At 37.3% G+C, this 12,931-nt stretch overlaps 1 protein-coding gene across 1 annotated transcript in view; it reads right to left on the bottom strand.

Annotated features, from left to right (window-relative positions):
- Positions 1-5,562, bottom strand: part of LOC125238707 — a 76,907-nt gene extending 71,345 nt beyond the window's left edge. Inside the window, exons 1-2 of the mRNA XM_048146113.1 lie at positions 5,555-5,562; positions 3,109-4,047 (exon numbers count right to left, since the gene is read on the bottom strand). Coding sequence (XP_048002070.1) covers positions 3,109-4,047; positions 5,555-5,562 — 947 coding nt within the window. The remainder of the gene's footprint in view (positions 1-3,108; positions 4,048-5,554) is intronic.
- Between the last annotated feature and the right edge of the window lie 7,369 nt (positions 5,563-12,931).

Genomic DNA, 12,931 nt, shown 5'->3' with positions numbered 1-12,931 from the left:
AAGAGTGATTATTTAAATTGAAAGTTAAAACCTAAACAGTTTTTTTAACAAAACAAAAAATCAAAATTACAGGCACAATATTTCGCATAAAACCAATGTTTCGTAAAATTTTCATTATTTTTCGTTAGTAAACTTCGGAGATAGGGGGGGGGGGGGGTTTACATTTTACTTCATAATTATGTTTTTCTCCACTCCAAAAAAATATAGAAAATAGTTATGATATGTACAATTTGAGCTCTTTCTGACGATACCCCACTTGACGTAGTAACTTGATATTTACAGTTTATCCCCTTTCGTTTAGGCCATTTTCTATAATTAATATTAATTAATTTAAAAACATAATACCTTCCATTTGAATAGAGGTTTGTAGCCAAATCTGGTCTTAAAGATGCACTTAAAACAGCCGAGTAGCGATATTTGTTGTGGTTTTGTTCCTCGGCAGCACGCAGCATGTTCGGTCAGATTCCGCTTGTTGCACTTACTGTACACGGTTTGGTGAGTATTGAATACCTATACCTACCTTCAAATCTAGTTAAAATGGTGATTAATAATCATGAGGGACGATGAGGCGTATTGGCAGCCGTGACCGTACGGAGTTTAGCCGCCGCGAGCGCTCATGAATGATGATATGATGATGCATCTCCATATAACTCGAAACATGTCGCCAAACGCGATACATAACGTGAGTACATCTGAGTGCATCCGTTTATTTAAATGTTTGAATATCGAATAGGTACAGTCAGCTGCATAGAATGCAAGGGTGCATACAAATTTGTGTGCAGGGAGGTCTACTTTTGCTCTGTAGCTGACTGTACCGTCAAAGCTAGTTTGATAGTTGAGCATGACGGACTATTAGGCATATTAGAATCATAAATATATCGTGGGAGAAATAGGCAGGTTTGATGAAAGATGAAACACTCAGTAATTTTAACATTCATATTATAATAATTTGAAAGAGTGACACTGAAAGTTACAGTTTCACGTGCTTTGTCTACCTTGTTTGGGAAAACAGGCGTAAATGAGTACGCGTAGGACTTGAACGATGTTTACAACTGACGTAAGTACTGGTAGGATTACAATTTTGCCCCCCATTATCGGATATTCTCCGAAGGAACATATATAGTTATATAAAGTAAAAAAAACCGGCCGGAGTCGGACTCGCCCACCGAGGGTTCCGTACAAACTTTTAATGGTTAAAATAATCTCATGTTACTCACGTAAATCTAAGAACTAGGCTAGAAGTACACATAGGCACATATATACTCTAATGAGCATTATTGTGTTTAGCGCCATCTCCCGGCGAATTCGCATATAAGTTCTCGCGCTTTGTACACATATTATTTAAAGTCACACACAGGTCGAACGCGATTAATTATCATTATTTTACCTTTTTTCCAAGGTTTCGGCCAGGTTGCACTGGCAGTAGTCGCAGAAGACTGACGTCCCAGCAAAAAAGGTAAAATAATGTTAATTAATCGCGTTCGACCTGTGTGTGACTTAAAATATAATCTGCGCGACTTGTATAGTACTTTGGTGTTTAAAGAGTTATTCTTTAGTGCGTTTCAGTATTAATTTTACAAATCCGTAGACACCACATTTTTTTGTGGCCGGAAAAGGTAGCAACTTCCCAATATTCCATGCACTTTAAAAACCCTGTAGTTTTCACAAAACAGCCTGTATATCTTTCAAAAATCAATAAAACAAAGCTTTCACAAAACAGCCTGTATATCTTTTAAAAATCAATAAAACAAAGCTTTGGTTGCTAGTGTTGCTACTAGGCTAATAAAATTGAAATAAGTTGTCAATAGTTTCAATATTTGAATAAATATGAAATGAGTATTCCTTCCTGCAATCGCCGAATTTCAATGGTCCTTATTTTCTTTTGAGTACATAGTATATAACTTATTCCCCATACAAACTTTGATCCCCATTTTAACCCTCTTAAAGGATGAAAATCCAAAGACGTAGAAATTAATTTTCTTCCGTATTAATGTGTTACCTTTATACGAAGTCTTAAGCTCATCAGGTTCCATACAAGCCTTGATAGGAATGGGATCGATTGGCGTCAAAAATAAAGTTTGTGATTTTTTTTTTCAAACTCTGTAAACGCCAATTTTCATAAATTAATAAAAACCGGCCAAGTGCGAGTTGGGCTCGCCCACCGAGGGTTCCGTATCCGTACAAACTTACAATAGTTAAAATAATCTCATGTTTCGCATTATGTATAATAATAATAATAATAATTTTAGAGACGTAGGGATGTGACGACCCCATCGCCCATTGGTTTTACCAGTGCAATCAGTCAACGCAGGGCAGCTTGTGGCGAGCTGTTGGGGAACAGCGACCCCACGTACCCGAGTGCTCCTGGGGAGTCCTGTTACCCGTAAGGCGGGTGGGTGGGACAGTACTCTCTACCTCTGGCTTGCCTTGGCTGGCCGTCCAGAGTGGAGTCGTTAGGGCTACATGCCCCAGGGGTGGAAGTGAAAATTTGCATAAGACGCGAGTTGGTGCAGTGGCTTCACAGCCACTGGGCAGAAAGCGGTGTACACCTCTCGACACCCTTGAGTTCTCACACCGGTGTTGCCCTTGAGCCATCCTGGATGTCGCTTTTTGTGGGGGCCCATCTTGTGGGGACGAGTCACCGTCTGCCGGAAATAAAATTGGATACCTTTTTATTAGGCAGGCGTCCGGTTTTTTATCCATAACCCAGTATTTAGTCCATCACTTTCATCAAAATAGACCAGTTCATTTTAGATTCCATTAACTCTCAAATAGTCCTTACACCCTGGTGGGTGTTGCCTCTGCGTGTGTCCCATGATACGGGCAAGGGCAACATCCGCTCGGTGTACCCCTTACATTTCATTAAAGTGTCGAAAGGGCCTCTACGTGTTGGCTTCGGCCCCGCGCACGCCTCCCAAAGGTCCGGAATACCATTGTTCCGTGATGGGAAAGACATACAAATAATAATTTATTTATTATATCAGACAACAAAGGGCCCATAATGGTTAGTACTTATACATTATTGGATATTTTTAAAAACTACCTGTTAGTATAACATAAACAAAAAGTCGACACAATAATACAACAATAAAACAATAAAACACTCACCTAGTGGCGGTCATGACACCCTCAAAATGCCGCGCTATAGGTGAGTCATATCGGCAGGCTATAGTGGCCAGGATGGGGTTGGTACTGGCCCGCACTCTACAAAGCAACGAGGCAGTTCTTTTGCGTATTATGGCATAGTAGTCATCCGTGCGAGCTTGTGCGAACATACCTGATGCGCTGCAGAAACGAGACAGCCCCAACAACATCCTGAAACCATTATTGTAAAGCACGCGCAGGGCACTGATGGTCTTCTGCGAATAACTAGTCCAGAGGCTGCACGTGTAGAAGACTTGACAATAGGCTTTAAATAAAGTTATTTTTACCTGTTGACTACAACGTGCAAACCTCCTTACCAGCATATTGCATCGTACCGCCAGCGCCCTACGCTCCCTCTCTATGTCTAATTGGTCTTTAAGGTCGTCGGTGACGTAGTGTCCCAGATACTTAAATGCGTGTACACGCTTAAGTTCATTATTATTAAGTTTGATGACTGGTACACTTTCCGGTAGCTTGCCCCCGACGGCCTTAAACACCATATATTCGCTTTTTTTAGCATTATACAGTAAACCATGCTTACCCACATATTCTTCACATATGCCTAGTAGTTTTCTCATAGCTCTGACCGATGGAGTGAGCAGCACCATATCGTCTGCGTAGCTGATGTTGTTGACACTAACATCATCAACTCTGCACCCTACCGGAGTTCTGCTCAATCCCTCGATCAGGTCGTTCACATACAGGCTGAAGAGCTTGGGAGAGGTTATCCCCCCCTGCCTCACCCCACACTCCAACCTGTACGTCTGAGAAAACCTACCGGCCCATCTGACACTATTGCTCTGATTAAGGTACCAATATTGAAAGATCCTGAGTAGCTCCGCCGGTACTTTTTGCTCCCTTAACTTATTCCAAAGCACATCATACGACACAAGGTCAAATGCCCTGGACAAGTCCAAGAAGCAGGCATATACCGGTGTCTGACGCTCAGTGTAATAATGTATAACTTTAAAGACTTGACTATAATTACCTATAGGTATAGCGCCATCTCTCGGTGAATTGGCTAACTAATTTGCGCGACCTGTATGGTATGTTGGTTTTTCAGAGATAATTATTCTTTATAATGTTAACCGATTTGAACAGTTTTTACTTACTTTATTTGAAAGATATTTTCTTACATAATCTCGTATTAATTTGAAGTACGATATAATCCGCAAGGGTGGTTAAATAGAAAGTTAAAATTTGAGGAGTTTTTTCTGAATTAAGACAAAAGTTTCCAAGATATAGACACAATTTAGTTTTTCTTGTAATATTTTTTAGCATAAAACCAATGTTTCGTGAAATTTTCATAATTTTGCGTAAGTAAACTTCGGAGATAAGGGAGGGGGGAGTTTTTTCTACATTTTCCTTCATAATTCGTTTTTTTTTTTTCAAAGCAAAAAAAATACAAAAAATAGTTTGAAATTTCAGTTCTTTCTAACGATACCCCACTTGACCTAATAGTAACTTATTGACATTTACAGTTTGCCCCCCTTTCATTTTGGCCATTTTCTATACCTAATTAATATTACTACATACATTTAAAAAAATAATACTTTTCATTTGTCAAGGTTAAAAAGGTTCATAATTGTTCCAAATTTCAATTTTGATTAGTTCTCTAGATATTTACAAATATGGCAGACAGACAGATGGACAGAGCGGCACCATTAGGTTTCCTTTTGTACCTTTTTTGTACGGAACCCTAAAAATCGAAGGAAGGTCTCCTAAGAACGCTTTCGCGTAGTAGCACGGGATCTGTAGTTGCCCTCACTGACCCGCTATCAAAATACACTCTGTATAATTATTGTATTGTTTCGTATTGAACTGAAATACGAGCAATAATTGAATAAACACCTAAGTTACTCTTAAAACGGTAAGTACATGACATTATAAATTCACAATTGAATTTTAATATTTTTTGCACTAGTAACAGTGCAAACTCAAAACGCATTCGGAACGCACCCGAACGGAATTTTTAATGTTCTTCATTTAAAACTGCAGAACAGAGAATTTCAAAAGTTTTCTGGCGTCAGTACGTGTTCTGTGCAAATTACCTACTCGCGAAAATTCACGAGTTGTTTGTGTGAATATGACTGACTTAGTAATACAAATATTAATTTTGTAGATGATTGTGCACAAACATATTATTTGTTAATAGTCTTGCTGGCCGTAGATAAGGCCATAGAGTATATTGAATAGTATGGTATAGAGTTATCAGTTAAGAGTTTCGAATGCAGCGCCATCTATTATTCAATATTAAGTTACGAAAACTTTTCATGTGACTTTCCATGCCTAAAGGATCCTTATAGCACACAATGAATGTGGACCCTTTAAACATGGAACGCCACATATTTATGGTGGGATTTTTAAATAGGTTTGATGTAATCATTCATCAACCAGTCACATAAATTACTCTCTCATGGTGACAATAATAAAATTCACAATTGAATTATATATAATTAACCATAGAATGTCGTTCGCTAGTTTGCAGGTGGTACAGCGACATCTAGCGAAAAATTTGAACATCAAAAAATACTTATACATTTTATTACAACAAATTGTTAACGTCGCAAGTATGCCAACCTCGGAAGTAGCTACATATTTGCGGCGTTTGGGGTTGAAACCTTGGGGCCGTGGGGGCCTAGTGCGCGTCGCCTTTATGAGGAGCTGTCCAAGCGCCTCATAGACGCATCTGGTGACCAGAGGGCTGGCCAGTATTTCGCTCAGCGGATAAGTGTAGCTATCCAGCGGCACCTTACCCACTGGCGACGATTTGAGCCAAATTTTTTATTTGTAGATACGTAGTATAAGTTTTTATTTATAAGATTTTTAGTATAAGTGTTTAGTTGTAAGTTTTTTAATATGTTGTAATTAATGAATTGGTTTTGAATAAAGTAATTGTATATTTCTATTTTAATTGTTAGCCAGTTTGCGGGGGTAACAGTGACATCTAGCGAACAACTTGCACTACGGCATATAATTGTTTTTCACGCCCTCTATCGTTGAGTTTCATATCCTAAGTACACCGGATTTACTATTTCCTTTGACTGAAAACACCGTGGATAAGGCATAACATTACCGGCAATTTGAGGATTATACTTTTGAACCACTCGTTCGTTCGACACAAATTACTGATTCCCACATCACACATGTATCATGTATTTTACAGTACATTACTTTACTTTGAAGTTTCAACATATTAGGCATATAAAGTACTACTTTCCACGAGTGCGATAAAAAACGCCATAATATGTACTGTAAACGTAACTATTTAACCTTAAACAGATTGTTTTCTTGATCTTACCCCGTTATATAAAAGCTTTTTCAGACCAAATAAGCCTAACAAACCCCAGATATCACCAAAAATGTTACTTTGCCCCAATCTCGATGGCGTATGGAGAGCTCTTCGGGGCGAATAAAAGAGGAACGCGCATATAATGGGGTCCGTATAAATCTGCGTTTTATTGGTGAAGACGCTTGTGTTTTATGACTGCTGGCTCCTGATTGTGAGGCGTAAGTTATGAGAGCGAAGCGTAGTCTATATTTGCTTTATGATTTATTATTTAGGTCTGATCGGCGTATGCTAACTTTCATGAATTAGATCTACATAGTTAAATTGTGGATGTATAACTTGTTCATCATATTAAATACAAGTTTTTATCTATACATTTATTTGAAAACATTTTGTTAGTCGTATACCTCGAAATCAAAAAATCCTTGTAGCTTTTCACCTATTCGCGTTTTTCCGCGATAGCGTATTTTGTTGTAGCGTGTAATATCGATGGTATATTTTGTTACTCGCGCATATATTTTTAATAGATTTTTACAACAGTAGCAAATATTGATGTAGCATGATTATCAATAGCCTATTTAGTTAACCGCATATATTTTCAATAGATTCATAGAAAATGTTGTGACTTTTTGTATATTATATTAATAATTTGATTTTGCTACTTATAATTTGTATTTTGTTCACTCACTTTGGTTTTTTTTAATAACACGTCGGTGGCAAACAGCTATACGGTCCGCCTGATGGAAAGCGGTCACCGTAACCTATGGACGCCTGCAAATCAAGGGGTGTCTCATGCGCGTTGCCGACCCATTAGAAACTTGTACACTCCTTTTTTGAAGAAACCCATACTGTAGTTCATCGGAAATACCTCGGCAGGGAACTCATTCCACAGCCGGAGCGTCCGCGGGAAGATATTCTAAGGTCGGTGGTTGACTGGTTGCCTTACCACCGACACTGAACAAACAAATTGGTAAATATTTGCACCTAGAGGCATCCTGCTGATTTATTTAATAGAAAAAAGATTACTGAATTAATACAAATAATATAAAGACTTCAAACCTACCTACTCATAATTATTTTTCTTACCATCGCTTATACCTTAAGCCTCGACTCTCAGGACACTCTTGACCAGCGTGTTAGACTTCTGACCATAAGAAGGGTTTTATGTCCCAACTTGCACGACGAGGTTTCTTGTACAGAAACTTCTGTGCCTTAATCTAAACTTATACCTAATATTTGCTTTCGTTTTATCGTCAGATTGTTTTGCTGTCTTCTTTAATACGAGTTTTGGGCGAGGGTCGGATAGAATAATTTCATAACATAAGTTACGTCACGGAGCATTGGTTTTAGTACAAGTCCTACAAAAGTCATGTTTTTGTATTACCATTGTGTTCGTTCATTGTTTATTGTTTTATTTATTGTTTCGTTTTTATTTATAGATTTTAGTTTCATTCCGAATTGCCAGCCCATGAAAACAAAGCAATTGTTATATTAAGCAAAAAATTACAGTAATAGTTAAAAGCTGTTTCAGTACCATACTCAATTTAAACATAAAAAGCCGTGATGTTTCCTTTGTTTGGCGTTTTCCTCGTAATTTTGCGATGTTTTAATTTTTAATGCTCATTTCCTATATATTTCATTTTATTCTCAATTAATTTAATAATTGAAGTTCTTGGAATAAAAATAAGTGTCCAAACTGCGTTTTTTTTCCTCTTAACCAATATTTTGAAGAAATATTTCAAAAGTTTACAAGGACACGATAAAGCTTTTTTAATAATAAATATTTTTGATGTTGTTACTTCAAAGGTAGGCAAAACCAAATTAATTTATAAATATTAATAGGCACCAAAACATCTAAGATCCGGGTAAATAATTAATATACTGAATTCACAAGAGATGAACAACTTTATCGGCTCTTTTTTTAATTAAATTGGTAGCAAATAAATCTGTGTGTAAATAATTCCGAGGTGGGACTTGTGCCCTTTTTCACCGAGTCAATTTGAGTTATACCCTTTTTCACTAGACTCACAGAAATATGAAACGCATCTGCCAACTGGATAGCGTAGCTCCTAACACTATCTTCTCGCCCGGCTTAGCCAAGATGACAATTGTTGACGCTAGACGCCTATCGTAACGCAGTCCGACTCTGTCGCGCCAATACGGTATAGCGATAGAGATAACTACGATAACGATATTATCTTAATTGTTTTACCAACATAGTAATTAAGATTCCAAAAAGGATCCTTCGTGCTATTTATTATTATTTTACGAATCGTCACAGAAAACAAAGTTCACTTCTTTACGCCGAAAAAAACTAACTGACAGCTCGCCTTCGCGCGCGAACTCACTGACAACCCTCTTGGGGTTGCCAACATACAAAAATTATATCAATGTTTGGGTAAAATTATGAGATATTTAACATTGTCTTACAAATATTATATAAATAATTTGTGAAGTTACGAGATTCTTAACAGTCGACCATCCTGACCCAGTGCCTGTCCCAGGCACAAAACATAGATAAAAGGAATCAAACAAGCTTTAACAATTGGTTTTAAAATTAGCTTGTAAGTAATCTACCCAAAAACTTGGAATGAACGTACCCTTGAACCATACTGATATTTAAAAAAAAACTAGTTCAGATCACTCGAACCCAGCTGGATTAAAATGTTCTACAATCAGTCTAGTATCAGTTATTCACAAATCAAGCCATTTTGTCAGGTGTCATAGTAATTCAATCAGGATGATGTTAGTAGGTAGCGACGAACCACTACCTAATTGTCCAACTCGTTTAGCTGTCAGGCAATTCGTCTATGGAATGCCCTCCCTCTGCCTATCAGGCAAGCTCTCTTTTAAAAGCGAGTTGCGTAAGCACTTATTTGCAAACATTCGAAATTGAAGTCTACTTGATGTCTCGCACTAGGTACATTTATTTATTTATGTATATGTGTATTATGTTTATATATGTGTATTATACTAATGTATATGTAGGTTTATTTATTATATTTGTGTAAGTTTATTTTATAATAGTAGGTATCGATTTGTATTTAATCATCACAATCTCATACTGGCTTTATAATCTTGTGCACCAAACTATCTCTGTTTTGCCCAATGGTTGACTGGTAAAGAATGCCTTAAGGCGTTAAGTCCGCCATTTGTACTTTTTATTGATAATTTGTGCAATAAAGTTTAAATAAATAAATAAACGACAATACAGTGAATAGAAAGAGAAAAAAATATTTGTATATATATGTATATATCTGTACATCCAGTGCCACTCAACTGTAAATACCTCTGGCCCTCTCGGCCATCCTGCTCTGCTAGAATGCCCTCATTCGATGGACATTTCGTAGCCTATAGCGTATTATACCTGCGCTATAGCAGTATAACGACCTTCTTTTGCTGAGCTGCACTGAATCCGCAGACATATCTTATAAACTTATTTGGGACATATTAGGTAAATTTATTCTAAAACGAGAAAGAACACTCAGTATTCCATCTAATTTAGCAGATCATTGATACACGACTATTTCACTTTTTCTCTCTTGCTAGATAGAGTTGGAACTACATTAAATAACATACATTGAAACAATGGAACAACATTAAATTGAATATGAAATCATTTTGACGATACACAATTTCTTGCTAAATGAATCTCATAGTGTTAGCGTAAGTGATTCTTATTTCCTGTATATTATTATTATAGATTCAAATTATAACTGCCTATGCTTAAAACTTTTTTTATGTTACCTAAATAAGAATAATTACACACACGCGTTGCTTCCCCTTACACGTCACACAACACACCATTATTTAAAGTACGACACATATACAGATTTAAAACACAAATACCTAGTTGTGCATACTCTGGATCACGGAATAAGCTACTACTCACATATAACTGAGCCCTGGGCTCCATACCTACTGGGAGATGGCGGCTAACACTATAGTAGAAGTATTCGCAGACATTGACACAGTTAATGTCTCGCGTTCCTTGTTTTGTGATCCAGAATGTTGTGCAAAAGAAATAATATGTAATAACAAAACTCTTACCGTAATGACACAAAATATACGCAGTATATCTCGAAATATTGATGAACTGAACCTATTATTGCATAGAATAAATTCTAGAGTGGATATTATAGTTTTGACTGAATGTTGGATCAGCACCAACCCTTACCTACCAACCTTACCAAACTACTATGAAATACATACGAATAAAAACATGAACCAAAATAGTGGTATAGTGGTTTACCTAAGGAACGAAATACACGTGTCCTCTGTGGAGCCTTATTTTAATGATGCCAACTGCCTTGTACTCAAGTTGGGACAAACCACAGCTATAGTCGCAATTTATCGCTCCCCCTCATTTAGAAACCTGTACAATTTTACATCCTCATTGAATACTACACTTGAGCCTTTAGCCCATTTTCCGAATATTATCGTCACTGGAGATGTAAACATTGATATCAAGCCTGACAGCACTGACCCTCATTACGATGAATATCTAAATACTTTAGCATACCACGGACTAACACCTGCGCACACTATAGCAACACGTGAAGGTAACTGCCTGGATCATTTCATCATAAAATCCAATAATCAAAGTACCACAATTGTTTTGAATACTTTAATAACTGATCACAGACCTGTTCTGCTGACGTCGAATAACTGTCTTGAAACAACAACCTCCCAACGTCACACAATCACTCGCTTAGACTATAACTCTGTTTGTTCGGACTTGAATAACCTAGACTGGGAGTCCATCTTAGGGTGTTCAGACGCTGAACTTGCAACCAACTTGTTCATTGGCTTATTACAAGAAGTCATTTCAAATAATACCCGGACGTTTACTCTCCCTAGATCTCAAATTACATTTAGAAGCTGGATCACCCCTGGCCTAATACGAAGTATAAAAAAGAGAGATAGGCTACACTTGAAAGTACGTAAATATCCTGAGGATCTCGATTTACTATACAAATACAAAAAATATAGGAATACGTGTAATAACATCCTGAAGCGACTCAAAACAATCCATGACAAACAAGACTTAAGTAGAAACAAACATAATCCTAAAGCTATATGGAATTCAGTTAAAAAGATTTGCTTTCTAAAAAAAGACCCTAAGCCTCCTAATGAATTATTACAAACTCACAGCACTAATCAAGATTCTATTAATCATGTTAATACCTTTTTTGCGGAAATAGGAGCAAATCTAGCACAAAAGTCTCTATCACAATTAAACTTAACTGAAAAAGATCTAGCATCTAGATTATTGAAAGAGACTGGTTGTAGTAGTCGCCTTAAGTCAATGAGTCTACTTTCTACTGACATACAAGAGGTCTCACATTGCATTGACCGCCTAAAATATCAATGTGCTACTGGATGTGATGGGATTTCTACATACTTTCTCAAAAGAACCAAGGAAATTATTATATGCCCACTAACTCACATTCTTAACTTAAGTTTAACATCGGGAATATTTCCAGATGCTTTTAAGCAGGCAGTAATATCACCTATACATAAGGACGGGAACAGAGACGATGTTAATAACTATCGACCAATCTCGATTCTACCAGCGCTTTCTAAGCTCCTGGAGAGGCTTATGAACACTCGCCTGGTGAAATATCTCGAAAGTAATAATATCCTCTCACCTAACCAATATGGGTTCCGCAAAGGTAGGTCAACGGAGGACGCGGTGAACTCAATAACCAGTATGATTGCTAGACATCTAGATAACAAAAAGAAGTGCACCGCAGTCTTCCTTGACCTCGCCAAGGCCTTCGACACCGTCTCTGTTCCCATTCTACTTGCTAAGATGGAATGTCTTGGTATAAGAGGTCTGCCTCTTAAACTTTTTAAAAGCTATCTCACATATCGTAAACAATGTGTGCGCATAGGAGATACCATCAGCCAGCTGTCTCCAATGTATTATGGTGTTCCGCAAGGGAGCATACTCGGGCCAACCCTTTTCTTAATCTACATCAACAATTTATGTGATCTAAACATCCCAAATGCCCAAATTACAACCTTTGCCGATGATACTGCGATCCTGTTTGTTGGAGACAGCTGGTTGGAGGTTCAATGTCTTGTGGAATCTGGATTAAAAACTGTCGTAAACTGGCTCAGTAAAAATCTCCTCACACTAAATATTTCTAAAACTAAATACATTAACTTTTCTGTCACTAGTTTCAATCAGCCGAAATTTCCTTTCACACTTAAAGTACATAGATGCACTACTGGTGATCTGCAGGGTGATGCAGCCAATTCTTATAATTGTGACTGTGAATGTCTAGAAAATGTTGATCAAACTAAATATTTAGGAGTTATAGTTGACAGCAATCTTTCTTGGTCCAAACATATTCGTTACATATCGAACCGTATTCGTAAGCTAATTTTCATTTTCAAAAAAATTAGGCGTGTCTCTGACCCACACTTTCTTAGAACGGTCTACATTGCATTAACGCAATCACTGCTTACTTATTGTATACCGGTCTGGGG

This window comes from Leguminivora glycinivorella, chromosome 2 (assembly GCF_023078275.1).
Source record: "Leguminivora glycinivorella isolate SPB_JAAS2020 chromosome 2, LegGlyc_1.1, whole genome shotgun sequence".
Classification (NCBI taxonomy): domain Eukaryota; kingdom Metazoa; phylum Arthropoda; class Insecta; order Lepidoptera; family Tortricidae; genus Leguminivora; species Leguminivora glycinivorella.
Note: the sequence above shows the minus strand (reverse complement) of the source record. Positions and strands in the feature narration are given on the sequence as shown.